Genomic DNA, 27,031 nt, shown 5'->3' with positions numbered 1-27,031 from the left:
ACTGACAACCTCACCCTGCAACGTACTCCTGCGTGTAATGACTGCAATAACTCAGCACGTGGATTGCAATGCCAGTCCTGCAGGCTACAGGCTGCGTGAGGATCACAAGGACAGGGCACAGAGGGGTTTGTCCCCACGGTGCTGAGCTGGGTGTCACACTGAGCAGATGTCACCCATGTGCTGAGGGCTCTGCTGGCTCAGGGACTCTCTCTCGGATGCTGGTGGTGACTGTGTGGTCCCAGCAGCTGCCTGGCTCCGGAGTGCATTCATCTCCCAGGCTGCACTCAGAGGGAAATCCTTCATTCCCAAGCCAGCCTGTCCAACTGATAATTTAGGCAGTTCCAGACAGATAAGCATTATTTACATCTGTTTAGTGAGATGTAATTAGCTGCGATGATTAGGCTCTATCATGGTGCCATTTTTAAAAATGTCTCTAAGTGGAAGGAAAGGAGGGGGGGGAGGGGGGCACACAGAGGACAACATGGGACTGGAGGTTACATGCATCATCCATCCCTCAGCTCCTCCAGGATGCCCAACACAGAGCCTGGGGCTTCCCTGGCACACAGTGGGGCTGGACGTAAACACCATCCCCTGGAGCTCAATGGGGACAGGATGTGTGTCCTGGGGACATGTGGGGGACAGGTTGGGGATAGGCTGGGAATAGACTGGGGACAGGCTGGAAATAGGTTGGGGTTAGGGTGGGGATAGGGTGGGGACAGGCTGGGCATAGGTTGGAAATAGGTTGGGGGTAGGAATAAGACACACCGGGGACACATTGGGAACAGGTTGAGGACAGGCTGGGTGGGCATCAGGGCTGTGTCTGCACACCTCACCCAGCCATCATAGGCTGAGCTCAGCGCTTGGGAGCTCCCTGTGCTCCCCACGCAGCTCTCCCCATCCCTTCCTCCTCAGACACCAATGGGACCACGGGAGCAGAGGAAGCCCAGACCAGAAATACGTGCAGGGATGATTTCCTCTGCAGACAGGAAAGCTCTGAGCAGGGTTTCAAGTGATGCCGAGCTTTGAGCCTCCAGACGCTTCCTGCGATGACAAAAGGCTTCCAGCTGAAGTTCCTTCATTTCAGCCCCAAAGGCTCTGCAGCAGACCGTGTCCCTGCCACTGCTGTCCCCTGTGGGGCTGCAGGGCTGGGTTTGTTCTCGGGTGGCTGTTGGAACAAAGAAATGCCCTTTGTGTCTGAGCTGAGGCCTCCAGGCTCCGTCGACGCTCTATTTCTGCAGGCAGCAAGCACAGCCTTCCTGTCTGCAAATCAACAATATCACTGCTTTCTATTCCCACCTTTCAATTCAAAGGCTTTTTCCTATTTAAGAACCACGTCAGAGGGCAAAGGAGACAGGTAAGGACTCAGTGTGCAGTGCTGCAGTGGTTACCTGCATTGATTTCTCACTTCATAGTGCTTCATACCACTTTTTGGTCTATCGGGCAGGACGCCGTGTGCTCTGCTGCAGTTACATGTATTGCACGCTGCATTTCCCATGAGATTTCAACATTATGGCCAATGAAACCAGCTGAAAGCAAGCACGTTGGTGAGGGTAAAGCGCCCTTATGGGGCGTTTCAAAGGGAAAGAGGCAAGGCTCTGTTTCCCTGGCTGCCAACGCAAGCAGTGGGTGCCATTTGGGACTATGCTGGTGGCACGGCCATGAGCATCCTCCCGTCCTGCACAGCCCGTGGTCGGCCCTGCTATTTCGGTCCGGGTAAACAGGATGCATGGTGCACAGCCACCTCCTCTCCTCCCGCTCCTCGTGGTTAAACAGGCAGGGAACAGCCGGAGCGCTACGCCTTGGCTTCCTCCTCTTCCTCCCCACGGCACAGCTGCCCGCTGGCTGCACCCAGAGCCGTGGGGTCCACGCACACCTTTCCACGGCCGCACCGCCCGTCCTGCAGCGGGGATCCCGCACTGCTGCTTCCGCCTCCTGCTCCGGGAACGAGCGGCAGCGCAGCGGCGTTGGAAGGAGGAGCTCCGCACCGCTTCCTCCGACTGCTTGGTTCCTTTTGCGGCGTGCAGCAGCGTGGGCCAGGGGCACGGCAATGCCCAGCTCCACTGAGGCGTGCGGTGGGGTTTTGCTTGGCTGGTGGAGCGTAACCCATCCCAGATGCTCCAGTTTGATGTTTCCTCAGGTCTGGGTGCTGCTGGCACCTTCCCGGTCGTGCACCCGCGGTTGCAAAGCGTTTTGGAGCCATGCATGCTCTGCACGGAGGCATGGAGGCTCTCCCCAAGCTCTGCACCCCCCCCCCCCCACACACACACACACACACTTCGCACCGAGAGCACTTCCACGCCGAGCTGGGTGTGGGCGCGCAGGTAGAGCGCGTGTTGCAATCGCCCTCTGAAGCAATGTCAGAGCGGAGGCCGCTGCCAACAGAGCTGGTTTGCCTGGCGCCAGGAGCCGCAGGAGCTGGCAAAGAGCCGGCAGCGCTGGGGAGAGGAAGGAGGAGCGGACGGGAGGAGGGGGGCGGGGGGCACAGAGGTGCTATTTGGGGATTAAAACCGAAGTGGTGCCCCCTCCCACCCCCACTTCTCCCTCCCCGATCCTCCCTTCTCAACCTTCCTTAACCCTCCTCCAGCCCATCCCATCCCATCGCACACGAAGGCGGAGTGATGGGGGGGGAGGGGGGGGGATGTTGGGGGCAGCGGGCGCGGCCGGGCGCGGAGCGGAGCAGAGCAGAGCAGAGGGAGTGTTCGGGGGCGGCTCCGCAGCGCCTCGGCCGTCAGAACGGGGACCGCACCATGGGGCTGCGCTCCTCCTGAACGCCGCGCTTTTCCCCATTGAACCCCCCCACCCCACCCCACCCCACCCCCCCGGCCCGGCGCCATGGGCGATGTGCTCTCCTCTCACCTGGACGAGAGCCGCCGGCAGCACATCGCAGGTGAGAGCCCGAAACTCGAGGCAGGGGTTAGGGGAGGAGGGGGGGGGGTACCCCGCGTGTTGCCACCCCCAGCCCTCCCCACCCCCTCCCCAAAACTTTTCTCCGACTTTTAAACTTTTCATTTCTGCTCATTTCGTATCACTTATTCTTCCTCTGATTTATTTATCTACTATTTTTCCCTGCCTCTATTTCACCCCCCCCCCCTTCCTATCCGTGCTGTCCCCGCGTTCTGCCCCTTCCCGGCCCTTTGGGGTGGGTGTGCGGGTTGGGGGCTCTCCCTCCTCCCGGCTGAAAGGCGCAGTTGTGCGCCGTGTTTGTGTTGGCCCCGCTCGGTGGGGAGGACGAGATGCTGGCAGCGCGGTTGTAAAAGGGGTTTTGCTGATGGTTGGGATCCCGAAAGAAACTTTCTGCTTCCTACCGGCGCTGTGGGGAGGCCTCCAGAGGAACTTTCTGCTCCCTGTTGTGGTCAGGGGGTTCCTCAGGGGCTTTGGGGCAGCCGGGAGCAGGAGGGTGACAATGGGGTCTTTGAGAGACCCTACAGCTGTGCAGTTGCTGATGGACGATGCCGGAGCCCCGACAAGCGTGGTTTTGTCTGGGGCTGCCTTCAGGGCTGTGCGTGACCCCCCAAAACAGGGTCACCCTCCCATCCCCCAGCACTGCCCTTGCCACGCTCCATCCAGGGCTCACTTCCATCACCACAGCTCAACCTCCAGCCCCTTTGCTCCCAAACCTCTCCCCCCACAGAGCACCCCACGCAGCAGTGTGACTGCAGGGTCCCCCCATGCAGTGTCAGGCTCTCCCTTTCTCTCCCCACACTTCACTGTATGATGGCCCCGAAGTGGGGAGCAGAGCCCACCCCGCCTGCCAGGCCTTGTAGCCGGCTCGCAGGAATGCTTACGTGGTATGTAGAGCAGCAGGACGCCAGCAGGTTTGCAAGCTTTGAAGCTGAGCCTGCAATGAGCTGTGTGTGCATTGCACGGCTTTGGGACTGTGGGCTTAGGGCTTCCCAGTGCACCGTACCCTATAGCGTGTCCCATGGCACCAAACCGTGTCCCTCTCTCAATCCCAAAGAGCACAGCCAGGGGATCCCACTGGGAACCTCCCTGCAGGGCCACACATGGGGTGTCTGCAAGGCAAGTAGCAGCACTGGGGGTGTTGCACTGTGGGATTCAACCCGTGCTTGGAGGTCTGAGGGCTGCAGGTGATCTGCTGTGGGTCTGTGCACTACGGCTCTGAGGTTCGGGGGTGGGCAGACAGATGCACTGAGACCCCCGTAGGAGGGCTGGAGCCTGCCTGCTGTCTGCACCGTGCACCTTTGGGCTGGGCTGGGCCCTGGGTGGAAGGGCTGCGGGCTGGGAGGGGCGGCGGGCAGGCAGGCAGGCAGGCAGGCAGGCAAGGCACGACTTGCTGTCAGGCATGCAAAGCAATTGGTGGGGGAAACGCAGGGCTTTCCTGCTGGCACGGTTTGTTTGCTGCTTGCTGTGCCGGCACCCAGAGCTGGGAGGGGGCAGTGGGGTGTGAGCCCTGCTGCAGCCCTGTTGCACTGGGAATGGTGCAGGGTAGGCGTGCAGCAAGAAGTGGGGAGGGTTGTGAGAGCTGGGACCAGATCCATCCCTGCTGCTGGGAGCATGGAAGGCTCTGGGGGTCCTTCTGCTTTGGGTGCAGCTGTGCAGGGAGCAGCGGTGGCAGCAGGGCTGTGGTTACAGTGGGATGAGTTTTTGGCAGCTCCAGTGTTCCTCTTTGGGACCACAACGATGGGGGACTGTGGTGATGGGAAGGACTTCCTACTGCTCCCCATCATCCCAGCCTGAGTCACCCACACTTGTTTGTCAGCATCCTCTGGCTGCCTTCCTCCTCCTCTTCCTCCACTCTGTGGGTGGGGACATGCACCCACTCTGCTCACGGGCTGGAGCAGGCATCAATCCACTCTCTTTGTTCCAGTGTGCCCAGTGTGCCCAGCACGGGCACTGTGGCACTGGGGACAGGAGGGTGGGGGAGCAGCATGCCAGCAGGAAGGGATGTCACAGGGTGACCACAGGGCTCTGTGTCCCCAGCACAGAGATCTGATGGGCTTCTGCAAGAGGACCTTGGTGCCTCGGCAGCTTTGTGGGCTGGCAGGGAGCAGTTGGGTGCTCCGGCCTTGGCTTGCTTAAGCACAACACTTGGTCCTTTGCAATGGTAAAGGAACATCTCCAGCCAGCACTATGCCAGGGTGCTGGGGCTGAGCAGCCAGCAGCAATCACAGCCCCAGGATGCATCAGCTCTGCAGGTTGGGTGCTGAGCTCCCCATAGATCCAGGGAGGTCGGGAGGTTTCTCATCCCAAAGTGCGTGTCTCCTTTCATCACTCAATAAATAACTCCCTTGGCATGCCAGGGCTGTGCACCGGTGGGGATCGGCTGGTTCTGGCACGCTGGGGCTTACTTGCAGCCATCGTGTTGGAGCATGGGATGTGCTTGGAGCCAACATGTCAGGGCACAGGGGAGCCCGGTGGGTCCCCTCCCGTGCAGGCAGGTGCTGGGAGCCCTGCTGCCCTGAAACAGGAGGATCTGAGCCCGGATCACAGCTGAGAGCTCCCCTCGGGTGTTCAGATCAGCCTCTGAGCACTGCAGTCAGCCACCCCTGGCTCCTGTTGTATTGCCCAAGCAAGTGAAGCACAGCCAAGGGCTGGCATTTCCCAAGCCTCTGCCTTCCTCCTGACCCCACATGCCTGCAGAGGTCCCAGCCACGGCTCTGCAAAGGGACCCCCTCCCATTCCCATTCCCTACAGCATCCCAGGACCTGGCCAGACCCCAGCTGTAGGATCCCATTGTGGGGGGAACCTCACTGTGTCGTATCTGCCCGGCTCTCCCCACACCTGGATGTCCCCGTGCTGCCCCGTGGGAAAAGCCAACGGGAGGAAAGGCCAGAGCATGGCTGCTAACAGCGAGCGTATTTCCTGCAGAGCTGCTCAAGGACGGAGTGGGAGGAAGGAGCAAAGCTCCACCTTTTCCCCCTTTGTAAAGGGAAAGGGCAGCAGCACTCAGTGCACGGTGGCAGAAGGTGGTGCCCATCCCTGTGCCCCATAGCTGGGATCTCCCATGGGTGCTCAGCTATGTGGGTGCTCCAGTCCCAGCGTGGGGTGTCCCCATCAGGGAACAGGAAACCCTCCAGCAGCAGGGGCAGAGCCGAGAACAAGCTCAGGGCTGTTTTGTTCAAATACCTCTTTTTTTTTCCCTTTTCCTTTGACGTACATAAAAGTCTTTGTTTGGTCTCCTCCCCCGGTGCTGGATTGGGTTTCCCGCTGGCACTGGGAGCGTGCCAGCTCTAGCTCTTCTCCTTGGGGCTGGGAGGGAGGGTGGGTGGGCAAGGGGGGTCACCTGCTCGTGTAACCCCTGGAACCATCCTCTTCCTGCTGTCTCCATGAGAGGCACAAGAGCCCCGCAGACTCCGGGACCCACTTGTCCCCACGGAGCTGACACATGGCTCCCAAGTGGCACCAGACACCGCGTGGGTGACCGCAGGGTGGCACAGCTGTGACTCAGCTGAGGGTAGTGGGCGCAGCCTGGAGCTGCGGGAGCTCAGGGAGCAATGGGACAATCACTCTCAGCTGTAGGGTTGGGGTTTGGCTGTGCTGTGCAGAGCTGGGGTTGGACTCAGTGATGCTTCCCCAGCCCTGCAGAGGCCCCGAATGCTGTTTGATATTCAGATGCACATTCCTTCCATGCAGCTCCAGCGCACGCAGTCCCTGGTGCAGCAGCAGGAGGCAGGCAGCCACCCACCCCAGCAGTTCCCAGGCCACAGGGCCGTGCTTTGCTTGCTGTTTTGCTCTCTCCCCCGTGGATTTCGTGAGCTCCTCCCGCTCTGCAATGCACAGGTTTATTTGCTTTGGGCTGGGAAAGCACCCGCTGGGAGCGGCACTGGGTGGGGGCTCAGCCCCATGGGGACACACCGTGGGGACAGAGGGCTGAAGGGATGCATTCCCGTGTCCCCATGCACTGTAACCTGTTGGGGTGGCTGTTGGGTGACCGCTGACTCTCATCTGTTGGCAGAGCCCAAACCAGCTCCCTGCTGAGCCCTGCTGGTTTCTGCCTGGTTTCCCTGCCCCGTCCCTCTCGCTCTTCAGAGCATTGAGTCCAGGCTGAGGTCATAGGGCTGAGGTCACTGCTGGGGACACAATAGCAGTGTTGTCCCACTTCTACCACCTGGGCTGATTAGTCTCTCTTTCATTTTTGTCCTTTCTTCTTTTTTTTTTCTTCTTCTTCTTCTTCTTTTTTTTTTTTTTTTTTTTCTTCCTTGAAGATATGATTTAACCCCAAACTCCCTGGATGGTTTGAGGGCCGGTGATGCCATCCTCCCAGGGTTATCAGACTAGTGCTGCTGGGTGCAGCCCATTGATAGAATGAACAAAGAGCTGGGGCAGGCCCTGCCAGCTGCCTCCACCCTCTGTTTGTTCTCCAGCAGCTCCGGATAAACTTAATCTAAATCCTGATAATGCTGTGGGGCAGAGAGGGGCGACTTGGGGGGGCGGGGGGGGGTTCAGGCTGGCTGGGGGTTCAGGGATGTGGGCACAAGGATGGAGCTGGGCAGGTGGTGCTGGGCTGGGGCTTTGTCAGGCTTATGAGCATCAGTTTGTGTTTTCTGGATGGAGATTGAGATTGGAATTCTCAAAGCTCTGACCTGCAGGTTGGGGATTAGCCTGAATCCCAGTGCTGGATTATTGCAGCAGGGCAGTGAGGTGCCCTTGTGTTGCTGCTGGCACACCTGGCCCATCTCTTCAGAGCTCATTTTAGCCACCAGCCCATGCTGCCCCATGCCCAGCTCCATCAGGGCAGTGCAGTGACACAGCAGTGGGGCTCAGTGTCCACAGTCTGCCCATCCTCAAGCTCAGCAACAGCAGCAGTTGCTCAGGGCTCACAGGGTGCTGCTGGGTTAAAATCCAACACACCATCTGTGCTGTGCTGGGCACCCCATCTCTGGTTGTGCCCCTCATCCCTATCATGCTGTGCATCCTTACTGAGGATGCCCACGTAGCACTGGGATTCGGGGCATGCACGCATGTTAGGTGGGCTTGGACCAGGCAGTGATGGAGGACTGCTGGCACAGGGATAGGGGACCTGGGCAGGAGTGCCTGCTGTCCCTTGGAGGGCTCAGAGCAGTGACATGCAGACAGGGCAGTGTGAGGGTGCAGTGGGGACACAGTGGGGACAGCTGGGGGCTGCCAGGGAACCGGTGCCCAGCAAGGGAGCCCTGCTGCTGGGTTGACTTTATCAGGAGGAAAGCAGCTTCCACCCATTCTTCTCCTCCCAGAGGAGCACAGTGGATGGGTGGGGATGCATCCCCCTCCCCACTTGCTGGTCATTGACCAACATGGGGACAGTGCAGGGACATGCAGGCGGTGGCACAGTACTGGGGCTTTCCTAAGCCTGCTGCTGACTCAGGCACTGCGGGCTCCGCCAGCCCAGGGCTGACTCAATGAGCCTTTTTATCCTTTATTTTTTAATTATTATTTCTTTTTTTACCCTGCGCCGGGAGGAAAATTCCTGCCCTTCAATGAGGCTTTGCTTGGGTGCCCCCTGCTCCGCTTTCTTCCTTGTGCAAAGAAAAGCCACGGGGGGGTGAAGGGGGTTGGGATTTCCAGGGCAACCCCCGATGTGGTTCAGTAGTGGGACTGGGGGGAGGGTGTGATCCTTGGAGGATGCATCTGGCACGGGGTGCAGGGCTATGGGCTTACGAAACGGGATGTGGGCTGAGGGAGAGGTTGGGGCAGCGTTCCTGCTCGGATGTGTCAGCCCATATGTGTGGGGGCAATGGCTGCGTCCCTCTGTCCGCTTCATTTGGGACTGCTGGGGGACCCTACAAATCTTTGGGGCTCAGGCACAGCACACTGCTCCTTCCCTATTGCTCCCAGGGGTGGGAGCTGAGCAAACCTGGAGGAACCCCATTGCATGCCCCGTGCCTGGCAGAGGGAACACTGGCTGTGCCCAGCTGGCTGTGGGGCAAGGACCTGCCTGGTGGCCCTGTCCTCACTCTGTCTCTGCTGCCATCCTGCTGTTGCTGCAGTCAGATCTGACCTCCCCACTGCTGGCCCCGCTGACTCTGCAGCCACGGCTATTTATGGTGTCACTCTCATTTTCACATGATTTCCAAGGGAATGAGGCACACGAGCTCTGGCCACGCACTGGTGCCTCGAGCATGGGGCTGGCACAGCACTCAGCCCTTTCCCTTCCATCCTTTTGCTTGGGGTGAGGAGGGAGAGTGCCTACGGTGCTGCACAGGGTGCTGCGTGCTGCAGGTGTTGCTGCACAGAAAGACACAAAACTCAAAGGAGAAATATGAAGTGCTGGAAGGGAGAGTATGGTGGAGTTGTGCTGGTGATGGCAGCAGGCAGCTCTCTTGGGGTCAGTCCATGCGTTGAGCTCTGGGATGCAGTGCACACTGCACTGTGGCCAAACCGTGGCCCTCCTGTGAGCAAGGAAGGAGCTGCACACACCTGTGGGAGTGCCAGCGTTGTGGGGCTGCCTTGAGTGTTGTGCCCCTGCCCCAGGCTGGCACCGGTCCCATCATGACCAGTCCAAGTGGTTGGCAGGGCTGGTTTCACCGAGACGAGCCCTGGCAGAATGCAGAAAGGGTAGAGCTGAGCTCCATGCATGTACTCCCATGGGGCACCCAGCATCGTGCCTGGCCTCATGGCACCTTCTGTCTCACAGCTGTGCATCACTGAGTGCTTTCACGCCTGCCAACAAATCCCATTGAGCTCAGCCCTTAGGAGGAGACCCAGGGGCAAAGCAGTGCTGGACCCTCTGCTGAAGGGCCGAAGGACCCCAGTTGGGGCAGGGGCTGCGTGCCATAGACTTCAGCACCCTCTGGGCCCCCCCAGTGCACCCCATCTGGGGATGATGCAGCGCTGTTGGCGGCTTCACTGAGAGCCTTTTGTTTCACTATCTGCAAGTAATTGACTTTTGCTTTCCCATTTGCTTAAGACCTCTTAATTGGCCCCGCTGTTAATCGGAGAAGAATGAGTGACTAAGCCGTCTGGACAGCCGGGGGAGCAGGGACGCTTTTTTTCCCATGAACTGAAAGGAAATGAAACCTCAAAACGTCCCTCTAAATCTCAGCTGTCAACATCGCCGCCCGGAGCTGCAGCCAAAATAATGCCGTTCTGCAGCCGTGCACTGCAGAACTGCCTCATGAACATGGGCACAGTATGGCTGCACACCGGGCTGGTGCCAGGAGAAAAGGCCAAAAGTTGAGTGAGGAATTTCTCTCCATGCCTCAAACCAACTCCTTGCTGTCGGAGGTGGTGCATGGTGCATCCTTGATGCGTCCTTCCAAAGTGCCGGGGAGACGGAGCAGCTCGTTGCTGGCAGCCTCAGCTCTTCCCCCGTGACACATCCAGGGCAAAGTTGAGCAGAATTCAAACTGGAGGCCCCGTGCGCTCAAGGGAACTCTGGGAAAGCCATTTTTTTGCTGGCAATCTCTCCCCAAAGTGCTTGGTGCTTTGCAACGGGCTGTGTTGCGGAGGTGGCTCAGATGGGGTCTGGCAGGGTGCACTTAGGGCAGGGTGCTGCATGGGGCCGGGCACCCATGGGGTGCTCGTGGTGCAGGGTGCTCGTGCAGCAGCGTGCCACGCTGGTGCCAAGCGGCGCGGGTGGCACAGTGCTGACTTTTGGGTGCTGTGCCAGCACCTGGTGACTCAGGCCGTGGGAGTCCCTCCGGCACCTCCAGATTCCATCGTGCTGAAGTCAGGCAGGATGGGGGGTGTAGGGGCGGGCAGGCTTCAGGGGGTGCAGGAGCTTTCTAAGCACCACGGTGGGTGTCTATGCTTTGTGGGATGGGGGGCACCGTTTGGGTTGTCTTTCCCCTTGCTGCACACCTGGCATCTCCAGCCCTTCCACGTGACATTCCTTATGGGGCTTTGCGGGTCCTGAGCATGGGGCTGGGGGGCTGCCCCCATCTGCAGCCTCTTGGAGCGGTGGGGGAAGGCACAGTCCTTCCTGTGGGGCTGCAGTGGGATGGGTGCAGGGCTGCACAATGCACAGGAAGCGCCGCGGTGCCGGAATGGCCTTAATGTCAGGAATTTCCTGCCTGGGAGAGGAATCCACGGCACAAACGTGAAAGGCCAAAAAATAATAATAATAACAATAAGACTTTGCTAAGCCTGGGCTGGATGGGGAGGGCAGAGGGCAGCAGGCTCAGAGGTGGTCCCATGCTGAATCCTGCTCGTCTGGGCACGAGGGCAGCATGGAGGTGTTGGCTGGGTGTGAAAATGCAAATGTAGCCAAATTTGTGCTGTGGGATGCCAGAGCTCAGCCTGTGGGGCTGCTCCCCGGGGGGCACAGAGGTGCTGGAGGCCCCACAGTGACATGGCACTGGGGACACATCCCCAGGGCGCACCCAGTGCCGTAGGTTGGGACTTCAGGGAGCATGGGGTGCATCCTAATTCTGCTCTCTCTTTGCAGAGAAGACTGGGAAGGTGTTGGGGGAGTTCTCCCGCTGCTACAAGGAACAGTATGGGGTAGCACTCTTCAACAGCGTCCGCTATGAGATTGAAGGCAATGGGGGGCCGCAGGCACAGCTGCTGCACCGCAAGGTAAGAGCTCAGATTCATCGTCCTCCCTCTGCACTGGGCTGCCCCATAGGAATGGAGGCACTATTGGGCTGGGAGAGCAGCCCCGAGGAGAAGGTGATGGAGGGGGTCTGCAGCCCATGGGGGTCCCCTGAAGGTTTTCTGCTCTGCTCAGTGCAAGGAGCACACCCAGCAGCTCGGTGTGGATGTGGGTCTGGCTGCAGGCACTCCTTCCTGATATGGAGCTCCTGGGAACTGCTCATGCCCTATAAATCTCTGGGTGAGGCTGCAGCTGTAGGCCATGGCTGGGTTGTTCTGGACTGCCTTTGCTCTGCTGCTGGGTGCAAGCCATGCTCTAGCACTAGGAAGGGGATGAAATTGTTCCTGAGCAGCTCTCAGTCTGAAATGCTTCCATCACCCTACTTTAAGTGACATAAAGTAGCCAGAAAACATTCCCAAAGCCCCTCTTAGGAAGCTGGCATCATTGCAGCCTTTGGGATGGAGCACTGGGCACGGGAGGGCAGGGTGTGCAGGATGGGCAAACAGCCATGGCTGTTTGCAAAGTCACAGAACCACAGAATATCCCGAGCAGGAGGAAGGGACCCACAGGGATCACTGGGTCCAATTCAAAGGGAGAGGGACAGCTTGCACGAGGACTGGAGCGGTGACACTCCTGGTGTGTCCTGTGTTGCAATGTCCCTGCCTGCCCGGGTGTGTCAAGCAAAATAAAGGTGTGGAGGGACGAGTTCCTGAGCAGGAACAGGGAGCCCAGTGTCCGCAGGGAGGAAATAATCGGGTCATCATTGCTTGGCTGATGCCTTCACCGGGTGGTGCCTCCTGAAGCAAGCCCAGGAATGTCTGAGAAGTGGCAACAGTATGAGATCAGGGGCACGATGCAGCACTGGGCCACAAGTAAGACCAAATAGTACTAAACAGAACCTAATAGGACCAAACAGGACCAAGTCCGACCCAGTAGGACTAAACAGGATCAAGTGGGACCAAGAAGAACCTAATAGGACCAAACAGGACCAAAGTACAACTAAACAGAACAAAATAGGACCAAGTAGGATGTTCTTCCAGCAAGAAGTCCCCTCTGCAGAGAGGTGTGCATGTTGGCATCTGGTTTGGTGACAAGCTATGGGAACAGCACCTGGTGCAGGCACACCTGCACGTGGGAGCAATGCAGGGACAGCCCTTGGGGCAGAGCAGGGCTGCTGCAAAGCTCTCATCCACCCCAGGAGTCCATCCCCGAGCATCCTCCTCCACGCTTACCGGCCGCCTCCCTGCCCCTCCTTGCAATTTGCCACATTCCTGCATGTCCCAGATGTTTGCTGGGTGAGGCAGGCTCAGGAGTGCAAGTCAGGTCCTTGCAATGGGCTGAGCCCTGTTGTTTGGGCTGCCCTTGAGCGACGCTGATGGGAGCTGGTCTCACCTTGGCTCTGCTGGACTTTTGCTGTCCCCATCTCTCTCTCTTAGGGCTGTCACCCTTAATTCAATACCCCGCTGCTTCTCCCCATCTAGGTGTCCCTTTATTCCTTTGGGAAATGCTTTGGATGGACAGTGGGGCTGTGCTGTAGGGCTGTCAGTCTGCTTGCTGAATCAGCATCCTCCCGGTCCTCCCCAGATCCAAAGTGGGTGCTGCTTGGTGAAGGATTTCAGTGTTTGGGGAAGGAAATGAGGGGAGAAATGTCCATCGTCAGGGTCGTGCTGGGAGCACAGTGTGGTGCCTGCAATGGCCGCCACGGTGGGTGGAGGATGGAGAGCCAGTCACTGGCTGCTCACACTGTCAGGAGTGCTCTCAGCTCTTGTTTATATTCCTGGGGTCATAAAAATTCCTGGGTCACATTCTTGGCTGGCCTATGGCTGGTGTCAGCGCAGCGTGTGGGGGCTGCAGAGGCTGCTTGGCACCGAGAAGTGGGATGGCCTCATCCTGCTCCATCCAGGCAGCCTGGGGCATTGCAGCACCATTTGGAGTTGTGCTACAGAGGATGGCCACCTCTATGGTGACTGCTGTGTGAGCATCCCCTGGAGCTCTGTTAGGGCTGTGAGGGTGGGACCCCCGCAGAGCATCACCCAGAGGCACTATTTAGGCACCTGCATTTGAGGGACAGTGGGTGTGGGTGCTCCCCATTGCCCCTTCCCATGTCACAGCACATCTCCTCCCTGCAGGTCCCACTGGAGGACCACGTCATCTACTCGGGCAACCTCTTCCAGTATATCGAAGAGAACAAGAAGTGGAGGAACCGCTTCTGCGTGGTCCCACACAACTATGGGCTGGTGCTGTATGAGAACAAACTGGTGAGTCTGAGCCTCCTTGCATGGGGCTGTCACCTGTGGGTGATCCTGCCCATGTCCTCCCTCTGTTCCCCATCCTCCCTGGGGGTTGACTTCCGTGCAAGGATGGACACCCTGTGACCATCGATGATGCTTCCTGGTGTCCCTTGGTGTTTCCAAGCTTCCCTTTGAGCTTTCCTTGCCCATCTATCCTGTTGGACAAGGAAAAGACCCTTTCACCCATCTTGGATTCTTCCCATGCCATACCTATGTCCCACATCACCACCCTGCCCTGACCAGCTCTTTCTGCTCAGGCTTATGAGAGAGAGCTGCCACCCCGTGTGCTGATCAACAGTGCTGGCTACAAGGTGCTCACCTCAGTGGAGCAGTACCTGGAGCTGGTGAACGCCAGCCTGCCTGGTGAGTGTGGGGGGAGGGGATTCTGGGGGTCTCCCCTCATCCCCATGCTGCCCAGCGTCCCATGGGGATAGGTGGGAAGGGGTGGTTTTGTGGTGTGGGGTTACAACCCCATATTCCCCCAGGTAGAGCCTCCACTGGGATGCTCTGCTCCTCATAAGCCCCTGGGATGCAGATGGGGACCAGCAGACGGATCCCCCCACCCCTGCAGCATCCCTTGTTCCTATTCCTCTGCCCTTCAGCGCATCCTTCCCCCCGCAGGCATCACCCCCAAATCGGGGAACACCCCCATCCTGAAGTGCCCCACGGATTTCCCCCTCATCCTCTGGCACCCCTACGCCCGGCACTATTACTTCTGCCTGATGACTGGCAAAGAGCAGGAGAAGTGGGGAGCGGTGTTCCAGGACTGCGTGCGGCACTGCAACAACGGTGAGCGGGGGGCACTCAGTGGGGAGAGCATTGTGGAGTTCTGGGAGCCCCACAGAGGTCTTTGTTGACCTACAGGAGAAGATATGGGGATGAAGAGGTGGGAATGGGCCAGCAGTGAGGGTGGGCATGGGGTTCTCCATCCCGTGCCCCTGAGCAGTGTGGTGGCAGTGCCTGCCTGCAGCCAGCTGGACGCCGGCGTGGGGAGCCCTAATGACTATTTACCACCCCAAGGCAGAAAATATTCAGTAATTAAAGTCATCCAAACTGCAGGCAGCAGCCATCCTGCTCTCTCTCCCTCCTCCTCCCACCCTTTTTGGGGCTTGGGCTGCGTGTGGACAGGACCGGCCTCCCACGGCCCCGATACTGTGTCAGGAGAACATGATTTTCCTGCTAAGCATACCCAGGCACTCCTGGGGTGAGACAGCATCCCAGGGAGGAGGTGCTGGCCCTGCAGCCTGCTGCAAAGCAAAGAGCAACGCTGCCTGCTCTGCTGTGTGCCATTCCTTCCTGGGTGCTGCCCGCAGCCCCATTTTTAGGAGGCAGGGCAATGGAGTTGGGCAATAATCTGTGCTGGGTCCTCTCCTCCTCCTCTGCAGTGGCGCAAAGATGGGCACAGCCCCAGGAACAGATCTGCTCGGGTGGATTTCTCCATTTGTGCAGGCTGTTTTTCTTTGTGAGACGTTCCTTCCCTTCCCAGCTCCAGATTTCTGCCCGCTGCTGTTCTTGCAGTGTTTCAGATACTGTTTCAAATCCAATGAAAGATCTTTTGTTGCTGTTGAGCAACTTTTTTTTTTTCTTTTTTTTTTTTTCCAAATTAGAGGCCCTGTGTCTGCCTCCAGCTGTAAATAGTGTGGGAATTTTCACCTCTCTTTACAAGTCCCTGGTTTTGAAACACCAGCTGTTCCCTAAGGACTGGGGATGAGCTATGGGACCCCTCACACAGCGTGTCCAGCTGGGTCTCCCCCTGCCCCATGCACCTATGGGACCTCTGCCCATGCTGCATTGGGCACAGCATCATTCCCTGGTGCCTGACACCTCGCTATATGGCACTGTCACCAGGGGAACGTTGCCAAGAGAGCTGTGCAGCAGCAGCCAGACCCCTGGGGAGGGGCTGAGAGTAACATTCATGCCCCCCCTTGTGCCGTGGCCCCGTGCTGTGGTGAATCACAGTGCTGACATCCCGGGGGCAGCAGAACCGGCTGGAGCACGCTGTGCCTCCTCGTGACTCATCCCCACTTTCCTCTTCCTCCCAGGCTGTGCTGTGTCCTCAGGGCCCCCCTTCCTCCAGCCCCTCCCAGGCAGCCCAGAGCCCCCTGCACCGTGGGGGCTTGCAGAGTCCTTAGGACTGACTCCATGCACCAGTGGGGCTTTGCAGAGCTCACCCAGTCCTGCTCAGCCCCTGCTCCAGCTGTGCCACTGGGGCTTTGCAGGGCCATTGTGCTCCACTGGGACTTGCTGAGCCCCTGGTCCTCATAGACTATTGGGGCACACCAATGACTCCTCTGACTGTGGCATCTGGAATTGCTGAGTCAGCAGTTCCCCGTGCATCACTGGGGCATCCTGAGCCCCCCCCCCATCTTGCTGTGCCCCCGCTGTGCTTCAGGGCTTGCTGAACACACACAGGTTCCCATGCAGCACTGGGGCACACTGAGTCCCCCAGTCCTCCTGTGCCATTGAGGCTCATCAAACTGCTGGGCTCACCATGCACCATTCAGTGCTCACTGAAGCCCTGGGTCCTTTTGAGCTGTTTTCTCTTGACTGCTCTTCTGCCCTCCCCTTTTCCTCCTGGACGCTTTCCTGCCCTGTGTCCCGTTCAGGGGGGTCTGTCTATGGGAGCTCCCCAACCCCTCCTGTGTATGGGACAGCATTAGGGACAGGGTCCCCTCTATCCCCAGGCACTATGCAATGGCCCTGCAGGCACAGGGAGCCCCTGTGACATGCAGAATGGGGTTGTGCCATTACCAGCCACCCTATCCTCATGCTCACTCATCCATTCCCCATCAGGGATCTCAGAGGACTCCAAAGTAGAGGCCCCAGCCTTCACTGACGCCGTCCGCATGTACCGCCAGTCCAAGGAGCAGTACGGCACCTGGGACATGCTGTGCGGCAACCAGACCCAGGTGAGAGCTGGCCCAGGGGCTTTGTGGGGCAGGGGTAGGGTTGGGCAGGACCCCCCATCTCCTCCTCCTTTTGCAGGTCCTGAGCAATCTGGTGATGGAGGAGCTGCTGCCGGAGCTGCGGAACGCCATTGGACCGCGGCTGAAGGGCAAAACCCAGGAGCGCCAGCGGACCTGGATCCAGGTGCGGGTGGTGGAAATGGGGACATCAGTGCTGACCCCCCTGCTTGGGCTGCTCCCACTTTGGGGCATGTCCTATTTCACAGGCTGGGTTGCTCCATGGCTTCTTGTTGGTGTCACTCTGCCCAGGACCTTGTTGTCCCTGCTGCAGCCAGCTCTGCCCAGCATTCTGCTTCTGAGAATGGGGGAAGCCAAGTGGAGGAAGCCCGGCCCATGAGCACAGCCCATCCAGCTATATTTAGTGAGCCATATTTAGGGTAGTGTAGGCTAAATCCAGCCGCAGCCCTTGCCAGAAAGACAGAGCACTCTTCAGTACTGCCTGTTGGCAGCCTTCATAGTTGCCACCAAGCTCATAATGTGCAGCCTAAAAATGCTCAAATCTTGTTTTTTTTTTTGTTTTTTTGTTTTTTTTTTCCAGTGGCTGCAGTCTCCATGGCACAGCCCAGAGTTAGTGCTGCAAAACTGGGAGAGGGAGGGAGGGAGGGAGGAAGGGGTGGGACTGCTCTGCCTCCTGCTGGTCCCAAAATCACAGCATCAAGCTGCAGTGTGGGCTCCAGCAGTTTAATGGAGCTCATGGGTCCTGCCCATTTCCTAAGTTTGTGGACATCCTACAGGCTTGTGACCATCAGGGGCCTCCTGTCACCCTCTTGTCCCCTCCCAGATCTCGGATGCCGTCTATAGGATGGTCTACGAGCAGACTAAGGCACAATATGATGCCATGGTGGCCAAGTGTGAACTGGAGCGGCCCCAGATGGAGAGCAGCATCCGGACTGACATGGACCAAATCATCACCTCCAAGGAGCACCTGGCCAGCAAGATCCGAGGTAGAGCCCTATGGGGAGAGGGCACAGATGGGGGACAAGTTGGGCAGTGAGCCCAAAGCAAGGCAATGGGACAGGAATGGGTTCAATGCAGGCTGAGGGCCACCTTCAAGAACCCCTTCTGTTGCCCCATGGGTCTGAGAGACTTCTGGAGGGATTTGAGGAAAGGAGCATCCTCTCTCCCAGGCTGGGGTTAGGCGGAGCTGGAAGGGCAGAGCAGCCTTGCCATGCTCCCCGCTGCTCTCCGCCCAGCCTTCGTCCTCCCCAAAGCGGAGATCTGTGTCCGTAACCACGTCCAGCCCTACATCTCCTCCATCCTGGAGGCACTGATGACCCCGACGAGCCAGGGCTTCGCCGAGGTGCGGGAGGTCTTCTTCAAGGAGGTGACGGACATGAACATGAACATCGTCAATGAGGGCGGCCTGGAGAAGCTGGTGGAGGTGAGCTGTGAGCCGGGCAGGGTGGAGGCTGGAGGTGACATGGCCAGTTCCATTGCCATACCCAGTAGGGACAGAACTGGGGAACCACGAGCTGGGAAGACACCTGAGGACAGAGCCCTTATAGAGGTGTGGGCTGTGGGGTGGCACGTCCCAGCCCTGCTGAGCTCAGCTCTGTCCCCAGTACATGGAGAAGCTGTCCCACCTGGCCTTCCACCCGGTGAAGATGCAGTCATGCTACGAGAAGATGGAGCAGCTGAAGCTGGAGGGCCTCCAGCAGCGCTTCGACGTCTCCAGCACGTCTGTCTTCAAGCAGAGGGCCCAGATCCACATGCGACAGGTAGGAAATGCATTCCCTGCCTTCATCCCCATATCTCCCCAAGGCAGAGGTGCTGGAGTGTGGGGACAGATCCAACCCAGCCCTTTTGGTCCCCCACTGCCACTGACCTCTTGACTTCTGTCACAGCAAATGGATGATGCTTTGTACACCTTTGAGACGCTGCTCCACCAGGAGCTGGGGAAGCTTCAGGGCAAGGATGAGCTCTGCAAGTCCATCCAGCGCATCCTCGAGAGGGTGCTCAAGGTAAGGGCTGGGGCTGCTCCTATGCCCTGGGGGCTTCTGAGGTGAGGAGGACAGCAAGGACCCTCATGGTATATTCCAAAAGAGTTTTGGCAAGTGCTTCTTGCTGTTGAGACTTCCATGCCTTCTGCTGAGCTCTGGGGCAATTGTGTGGGGGAGGAGGTGGAGGACTCAGACCCATGTGAAGGCATGCATGGGTCCATGGGAAAGCCATCGGGGTTTGGAGTGGCCCAAACCCTTCTGCAGAAAGTGGTTACCGAGGATGCGAGGGACAGGGGAACCCATTCAGCCCCATGAAAATGGATTGGGAACCCAAATCTGTGCCTGTGCCACCATGCAGCCCTCGTGGGCGCCCACCCATGGCCACTCTCACCTGCCCCACAGAAATATGATTACGACAGCAGCACGGTGCGGAAGAAGTTCTTCAGGGAGGCCCTGCTGCAGATCACCATCCCCTTCCTGCTGAAGAAGCTGGCACCCACCTGCAAGGGGGTAAGCTCATGGGAGGACCTCTCTGTGGAGGTTCAGCATCCCTGGGGTTGGGGAGCTCCTGCATCCCACCCTGATCCCTCCCCTCTGGCAGGAGTTAGCCAAGTTCCAGGAGCTCATCTTCGAGGACTTTGCCAGCTTCATCCTGGTGGAGAACACATACGAGGAGGTCGTGCTGCAGTCTGTGATGAAGGACATCATGCAAGGTAGGGGGCTCCAGGATCTCTGGAGTGGGTGCTGGATGGTGAGACCCCTCATGTATGCAAGGGCTTAGCAGCATGGGAAGCATCTAGGAGGTCCAACTGGGTGCTGGGATCCACAGTAGGAAGATCCACAGAATGCTGGGGCTTGTAGAAGGAAGGAGTGACCCCATGCAAGGAGCTGAGGTCCATGGATGACCCCGTGCAGGGTGGTGCTGTATGAGGAAGGGTGGCCCCATGCAGAGTGCTGAGGTCTGTAGGAGGAAGGGTGACCCCACACCAGGTGCAGGGTGCAGGTTCCACCCTATCTGATATCTCTCTCGGTGCCACCAGCTGTGAAGGAGGCAGCCGTGCAGCGGAAGCACAACCTGTACCGTGACAGCATGGTGATGCACAACAGCGATCCCAACCTGCACCTGCTGGGCGAGGGCACCCCCATCGACTGGGGCGAGGAGCACGGCGGGCAGCCTGAGGCTGAGCCGGCTGCTGACAAGCGCCGCAGGGCCAAGCAGGTGGTGTCAGTGATCCAGGACGACGAGGGGGCCCTGCCCTATGAGATGGGTGCCGAGATGCTGATGTCCCCCAGCTCGCCGGAGCCGCCAGAGCCCAGGGTGCTGCCAGGCTCCCCGGATGGGGTGGCGGAGATCCGGGAGGCGCTGGTCAAGGAGAGCATTGAGGTGCTGACAGAGGAGCGGCTGACGAACGGTACCCACAGCACGCAGGACAGCGGTGCCACCAAGGAGGTGGTGGTGGCAGCGGGGGCTGCACCAGGTGATGTCCCTACAAAGGGTCCGGCCAGTGATGGGAATGGAGTGCGGCGTGCCGCACCGGCAGTACCCACATCTGGAGCCAAGGTCATGTCAGAGGATGGGGTGCGCCGTGCACCAGCAGCACCACCTGCACCTGAAGCTGAGAGCACAGCAAGGGATGAGGTGCAGCATGCCATGCCTGCATCACCCACAACTGGAGCCGAGGTCCTGTCACAGGATGGGCTGCACCGTGCTGCGCCTGCATCACCTGTATCTGGAGCTGAGGTCACATCTGGAGCTGAGATCCCATCTGGAGATAAGGTGCCTTGTGCCACATCTGCATCGCCTGCACCCAGAGCTGATGTCCCACCCAGCGATAAGGTGCACCATGGTGTGCCAGCATCACCTGCACCCAGAGCTGAAATCCCACCAGGAGATGAGGTGCATCATGCCACACCAGCATCCCCTGCACCCAGAGCCGAGGTCCCACTGCCTCCTGCTGGGACCGCCTGCCAGCGCAGTGACAAGGAGACGGGTGAGGAGGTGGCCCTCCCAGTGGCGTGCAGCCCCCCAGAGCCTGCAGGCACGACGGAGAGTATTGAGGGGATGCAGACTGAGTTCTAGCCCCATTCCTGTTGCAGACTGCCCCTGGTAATGCCGGGGATGGGGACTGGGACAAGGGAGGGGATGGGGAACACCTGACTGGGAGGAGCCCCGCGTGGTCCTGCTAGGTGAGGCTGGGGGTGCCCTGGCTCGGCATAGGGCACCCGCTGCACTCTGCTCTGTCCTTCTTCTGCCTTATTTCCTTCTTTTCTACTGGAGAGATGCTTTACCCACCTGGGGCTGCAGAATGCTCCCACTGCCATCCCCATGCCCACAGCCGTGGGGTGCTCCTGGGCATCCTCTCCTACCGTTGAGAGGAGGTGGAAAACGTGTCCATGAGGGTTGGGGTGCGCAGCACTGCATGGCGTTTGGTCCTGGGGGGTGCACCCCACCTTGCTGGCAGCACCCCCTGCCATCACACCAGCAGTGATGGGGCACAACCCTGGGGCTTCAGCATAAGTCTGAGGGTCTGACACAGGCTCTGGGTAGGGATGCACTAAAAGCACTGGAGAGATGGTTGGGGCTGGGGTGTCTGCACGTACATGTGTGTGCACACCTGCAGCCCCTCCACGGCTCACCTCGACCCCGCTGTAGGTTTGGTGCCGCTGTTTCTGCTGCTGCAGGGGGTGCCCAGCCCAAACCACTGAGGGAGGCCCCCCCGAAGTGCCTTGCTTTGGGAACTTCAGACCTGTCTCTTCCAAGATATTTTATTAAGAATGTTATACAAATGTTTTAAAATATATATATGCTTATAATAATTAATAAAAGAGAAAAAAAGCTTTATTTAAAACCGGAGGAGAGCATCCTTACTCCTAAACCCTGCTGCGAGCCGGGGCTCCCGTTGCTCTGCAGCACGCAGCAGCCAAGAGCTGAGCGATGCGATGGTTTCATTGCCATGGGCATCCCAGCAGCAGCACGCCCTGACTCTAACCTTAAAGTGCTAAAAAAGAGGTGCACGAGGCAGAGCCCTGCACCCACAAGGCACAGCATGAGGAGGCATGAGCAGGGCTGAGTCCTGCCCAGCACACACTTGGAGCATCCCAGTGCCCCCCAGCAGCCATCACCCCCATCCCACAGCTATAAAGCTCCCTGAGAGCACAAGGATGGCCGTGGCAGTGGCAGAGCAGGGGACGGTCCCAGAGCCTGCCCCGTCCTGCCAGCACTGCACATCCCAGCACTGCATCCTTGGGGCTCTGTGGACAAGGACAGAGCCAGCAGAAGTGACAGTGCTACTGGATGGGATGAGAGGTGACAGCCCCGTTGCCCCCCCAGAGCAGTGGGTACACCACAAAGTAGCCGATGGCAGAGCCTGCAACCACCCCAAGGAAGATCCATGCATTGTAGGACATGACGGCCAGCATCAGCGTGTAGCCCACCACCACCTGAACCACGTGAAGCAATGTCTGGCCCACATGGTACCGGAACCACCTATGGAGAGAGAGAGGCCATCAGCATGGGAACAGCACAGGTGTCACCACCATGGGTGATCAGGATTTGGGCACTGCTTTGCAGCTGCAATAGCAAGGCAAACACAAACCTGGCTCTGAATGAATGGGGAAGGGATCACGGAGAGGGTGAAGGTGGTCCTTCTTTCCATTCCCATCTCCCCGCCCTCCCAGCTCTCCCAGCCCCATACCTGCCCTGCACGACCTCATGCTCCTGGACACAGCTGTCCTCACTGTCCCCACCACCACCACCATCCCCCTCGTTGGGTCCCAGCAGTGTGTCCTGGTTGAGGCTGGGGGGCACAGCCAGCAGTGCCCGCTGCAGCACTCTGGCTTTGCCCATCTTCACCACTTCATACAGCACAGAAAGCAACAGGATCACCAGCACGGACAGCACCAGCCCTGCACAAAGATAAGCCCAATGTCACCAGCAGCAGTGCTCTTTTCCCAAAAGAACAGCTTGCACTCTGCTGAGCAAATCGTTTTCAGCAGGGAGAATGGAAATGCTCTTCAACTATTTGCAGGGATGGAAATATGGATGGGTTTGTTCATTTGGGGGCACAGCCTACCTGTGGGGCTGTGCACGCTCCAGAAGTCAAAGAGCAGCACCAGCCTATCTGAGAAGAAGAAGGTCATCTGCAAAGGAGACAAGAAAGCATTCAGGACCATCCCCTCCCGTGCATTTGAAGGCAAAGCCATGCTGGCAGAGCACCCAGGGAGCAGTGTGACAGCCGCCCCACGTGGCTGTGTGACACCAGTGGGAAATCCCAGTGCTGGCAATCACTTGGGGTTTGGCCAAATGCTGCAAGTTCTGTCCAGTTCTGTCCTGTTCCCAAAATAGGAAGAGGAACTGCAGCTGCAAATCACAGGCATGCAATGCAGGCTTGGCATGCAATGCTGCTAAGCGAAGCCCTGACCTACTCCTGTCGCAGACACCCAGCCCTGTTCCACCACCCTGCATGCACAGCCAGGACTCCAAAGATGGGAGTTGATGGCAGGCAGGCACCAGGTGCTGGGTGCTGTCTGGAGCCTGCAGCAAAACTGGCATGACAGCAGCACCTGGGATCCCGCTGTGCTCCTCTGCCTCCCACGGCCTTCTCTTGCCTTGCCTTGCCTTGGCAGGCTGCTCCAGATGCACCCACAGATGCCAGATGTTCTCCGTCCAGATGTAAACCAGCTGCTCCCTTCCACGAGCACTGCCCCAAATCTGCAGCCTCTGCACCCCGTAGTGGGGGTCTGTGTTCTGGGGATGGGTAGAAGGGGGTATCACAGCCACCCAATGTCAGCACCTCCAGCTCAGAACATCCCTGCAGGGTTTGCTTTCAACCTGTGACTAAATCCCATCTGGGGCCATTTCGCAGTGGAGCAGAGGATCCAGAGAGCTTTATCACAATGAAATAGGAGAAGGAGCTTCTAGCCCACGGCTCTTCCCTAATGAAACCACCTCCAGAGCTGAGGTCACTGCTGCCAATCTTTCTTCCTTCGCCATAGTTACACACTCCGTGTTTTCCTCGTTTTCCTCCTCCATGCAGGAGCTCACAACACCCCAACCATCCCCAGATGTCCCCCTTTGCTCAGCCCCAACCTGGCCCATCCACAGTCACATTTTGGGACCAGCTTCGGCCAGGAATCCCATCCCATAAGCAGAGATACCCGCGCTGCAGCCAGGCTCTAATTACACACTCCGTCTGCTCATTACCAAAGCACATTAGGATGTGTAATTGCCTTATGCTTTTAAGCTTCCTTTGGCGACAGATTTATGATAATTAGCCATCAAATGAAACTACTTCTCCTTTGCACAGCTCAACTGCCAGGCTGGGCAGAGAGGAGGCAATGCTAATTTTGGGGGCATAGGAACAGAAGCGAGGTGCAGAAGGTCTCCATGCTGCTGCCTGCAAGCTGCTGCTCCGTGCCATTGAGCACCCAAGTGTGTTTATGGGGCTGATAGGATGCTCTTCGGGCCGGCAGCCACAAACACAACATCTGAGCACAGGGTGATGGCACACCCATACAGCGATGGCAGCCCCGGCTGTGAGTTTCTGCTGTGAGCGCTGCGTGGGCACGGGGTGGGGTTGGCGAGTTTGGGGCGAGCGGGTTTTGCAAGCCCGTTGTAGTCATAAACACAAAGCACGGGGCTGAAAGGGGAAGTGAGGCAAAGCCGTGCGGGAAGACGTGCAGCGCTGCAGGGACAAATGTCCGGGAGGAGATAAGGGTGGAAAGGGGATGGGGGAAGTTGGGAAGGAGAGGGATGTGCTGAGGTGTCCGACTCGTGTCCAGCCCCGAGGGAAGGGATGCGCTGCACCGCCCGACGGGGTGGGCGGACGGAGCGGGGCGTAGAGGGGGGGAGCGGAGAGCTGTGGGAGTGCGGACGCTGCGAGGGGTGGCACGGCACGGCATAGCACAGCACAGCACGGCACAGCACGGCACGGCTCAGCACGGTGCACCCCGGCAGCAGCCTCACCTCCATAGCGGCGGTGCGGAGCGCAGCCCGTCCCGTCCCGTCCCGGCTCAGCTCGGCTCAGCTCAGCACGGCGCTGCCGAGTGACGCGCGATGCGGGGTACGTCGGGAGTTGTAGTGCGGCTGCGGGACCGCCCCGAGCCGTGCCGTGCCGTGCCGTACCGTGAGCACGTCCCCATTCGCACCCAAGCCGAACCGGCCACGAGGAAGAGCCCCCTACAGATGTGGGCGCTACGGCTCCCCCTGCCTCAGTTTCCCCAGTTGTGAGCACACCTCCCAGTGCTGCGGAAGGAAATAGGGGTGTGTGTGAAGTATTGCTTTTTTAGTTCTTGGTGTGTTTATCCTGTGGCCAGATGTAGCAGTGCAGTTATTAAGGCTCCACTTGCTGCTTGAAGTAAGGAGAAAAACAGTGGCTAATCCTCTTTCCTCATCCAGCAGTGTTTCTGCTTTTTGTTTCTCCTCTCCTATGATCACAAGACCCCCTTCCCCTCCACTCATTAAATCAACACCTTCTCATATATATATTACATATATATATATATATAATTTATAGAGAAATGACTTTGTAAACAATGTTCTTCTACTTCAGAAGGAAGTGTAGTCCATGGCACAACGCAGCATCCCACACTGGAGCCAACCCCGCCTGACTCCCAGCGCTCAGCTGAAGCAGACAGGGCCAATGGTGAACCCAAACTGGTGCAAGGCATCACCATCGTGGAACACAGCCAGGTCCCGTAGGGGCAGCAGGGCCAGCTCCTCCGTGGTGAAGTGGAAGATGGTGTCAGTGATGGAGGAGTCGTTGTCAGGCTGAAAAGACCATGAGCAGTGCTGAGACCCCCGGCTGGCCTCACCCCTATCCCTGCCCCATCCCACCCGGCTCCATGGGGATGCTCAGACCCAGCTCAATCCTGAGCCCTGGCTTTGCAGTGCTGAGGATGCTGCCATGTCCCAGTCCTGCTCACCAGGCAGCCCTGCAGTGTGGCCACGTAGCTCTGCTCCCGGGTGTCAGCCAGGAAGCGGATTTCCTTCTGGGGCTGACGGTGGTGGGAAGCGGGGCGGCAGGAGTAGGAGATCTTCTGTGCAGCCCTATGGCTGTGCAGGCGCAGGAAGCGCAGCTGCACCGCGCTGGCCCCTGTGTACTCCAGCTGCAGGGACAACCAGACAGACATGGGGTGTAGGGTCCCCAAAACCAGGATGGGATGCAACCCTATGGAATCAAGGGTTGGGGTTGTGTTCTGCAAAATGCAGCCATTAGGGAAAGGGGGGACCCTGAGAAGGGCTCTGTAACCCCCTGGGGACACTCACCACAAAGCCCCCAGGCAGAGCACTAAACCACTCAAAGGTGTGCATGGAGGCATAGGAGCTCAGCCAGGCTTTGATGGGGACCTGTAGGGATTGGGGACCTTGTCACTCTGTCCCAGCAGGGGATGGTAGCATTGCTGTGATGCCAGATTCACCCCCACCAGCTCCAAACATATTGAGGTGTGCATCCACCCTGAAGCATGAGGATGGGGAACCACCATCCTCACCCCAAACTGCTGCCACTGCTCCCCTGCAGTGACAGCAGTCACAGCAGCATGGCACCAGCATTACTGTTCTTCTGCATCCACCCCAGCACCTTGGCTGAAGGTGACCCCTGGGGCTGTACCTGGTTGCGCACGGGGGGTATGCAGGTCTCAGCACCTGCCGTGAAGTTACAGAAGGCCATGAAAGCATCCCGAGGGCTGCCCTGGTTGGGGTCGATGTAGTAATGCCCTGTGGGAATGCAGAGTGGAGCAGATGGTGCAGGGGTGCAGCATGTGTGGTCCCAAGCTGCAAACCCCCAAGCTGGGGCTGCACTGTGTTATTTTTATTCCTTGCACCCCCACACCCTCCTCGCATGCATGTGAGCATCCCAAGGTGCAGCTCCCTGTGAGCATCCTGGGGCCAGAGACTACAAACCCTACTGAGCTGAAGCCCAAATCCTCATTCCCTCTTAAAGGCATTTATAAAGGAAATTCGTCCCCCCTGCCTCGTCCCCTGGCTGGGGGCACAAGGCAGCCCTGTACCATCAGGCAGGTTGGGGTGAGCCAGCAGCAGTTCCTTGCAGGTGGCTGCAGGTTTGTCCTTGGTGCCATCGGGGTGTTCAACGAGTGCTCTCAGCTCACGGCTCAGGTTGTCCAGCAGAGCCAGCACTGTGGTACGGTTCAGGCGGTCGGCAGGATAAATCAGGTGCTGGAAGGTGATGGGGAGGGATAGCCCCCTTTCCCCCCCATCCCACCAGGCAGCAGGGTGCCAGGGGTGGAAGACCCCAGACCAGCACAGCATCACGCACCCACAGCTCCTTCTCAGATAGCACCAGCACTGGCCCGTTGGGTCCGGGAGGACCGGCCAGCCCCTGGGTGACAGTGATAACAGTG

General features: G+C 58.6%; 3 protein-coding genes across 3 annotated transcripts in view; 1 reads left to right on the top strand and 2 right to left on the bottom strand.

Annotated features, from left to right (window-relative positions):
* The first annotated feature begins 2,691 nt into the window (after nucleotides 1–2,691).
* NIBAN2 (niban apoptosis regulator 2) lies at nucleotides 2,692–21,519 on the top strand. Its single transcript, XM_031601566.2, has 14 exons — nucleotides 2,692–2,887; nucleotides 11,327–11,457; nucleotides 13,603–13,731; nucleotides 14,022–14,127; nucleotides 14,386–14,553; nucleotides 16,558–16,673; nucleotides 16,750–16,854; nucleotides 17,512–17,674; nucleotides 17,924–18,111; nucleotides 18,293–18,448; nucleotides 18,575–18,691; nucleotides 19,073–19,180; nucleotides 19,272–19,383; nucleotides 19,711–21,519. The coding sequence occupies exons 1-14, from the start codon at nucleotides 2,833–2,835 to the stop codon at nucleotides 20,748–20,750; spliced, it is 2,694 nt and encodes an 897-aa protein (XP_031457426.2). The 5' UTR covers nucleotides 2,692–2,832; the 3' UTR covers nucleotides 20,751–21,519.
* Nucleotides 21,520–21,575: 56 nt separating this feature from the next.
* Nucleotides 21,576–24,861, bottom strand: SLC31A2 (solute carrier family 31 member 2). Its single transcript, XM_031601567.2, has 4 exons — nucleotides 24,636–24,861; nucleotides 22,744–22,810; nucleotides 22,366–22,576; nucleotides 21,576–22,157 (listed from the first exon to the last, which is right to left on the bottom strand). Exons 1-4 carry the CDS (start codon nucleotides 24,639–24,641, stop codon nucleotides 21,959–21,961), a joined length of 483 nt encoding a protein of 160 aa, XP_031457427.1. The 5' UTR covers nucleotides 24,642–24,861; the 3' UTR covers nucleotides 21,576–21,958.
* Nucleotides 24,862–25,199: 338 nt separating this feature from the next.
* Nucleotides 25,200–27,031, bottom strand: part of LOC116234425 (uncharacterized) — a 42,682-nt gene continuing 40,850 nt past the window's right edge. The window contains exons 64-69 of the mRNA XM_090121337.1: nucleotides 26,947–27,009; nucleotides 26,681–26,846; nucleotides 26,281–26,387; nucleotides 25,938–26,018; nucleotides 25,595–25,777; nucleotides 25,200–25,439 (exon numbers count right to left, since the gene is read on the bottom strand). Coding sequence (XP_089977463.1) covers nucleotides 25,290–25,439; nucleotides 25,595–25,777; nucleotides 25,938–26,018; nucleotides 26,281–26,387; nucleotides 26,681–26,846; nucleotides 26,947–27,009 — 750 coding nt within the window. The 3' untranslated portion in view covers nucleotides 25,200–25,289. The remainder of the gene's footprint in view (nucleotides 25,440–25,594; nucleotides 25,778–25,937; nucleotides 26,019–26,280; nucleotides 26,388–26,680; nucleotides 26,847–26,946; nucleotides 27,010–27,031) is intronic.

This window comes from Phasianus colchicus, chromosome 19 (genome assembly GCF_987193195.1).
Source record: "Phasianus colchicus chromosome 19, bPhaCol1.hap1.1, whole genome shotgun sequence".
Lineage (NCBI taxonomy): Eukaryota > Metazoa > Chordata > Aves > Galliformes > Phasianidae > Phasianus > Phasianus colchicus.
This window is presented reverse-complemented; position numbering and strand designations above follow the sequence as displayed.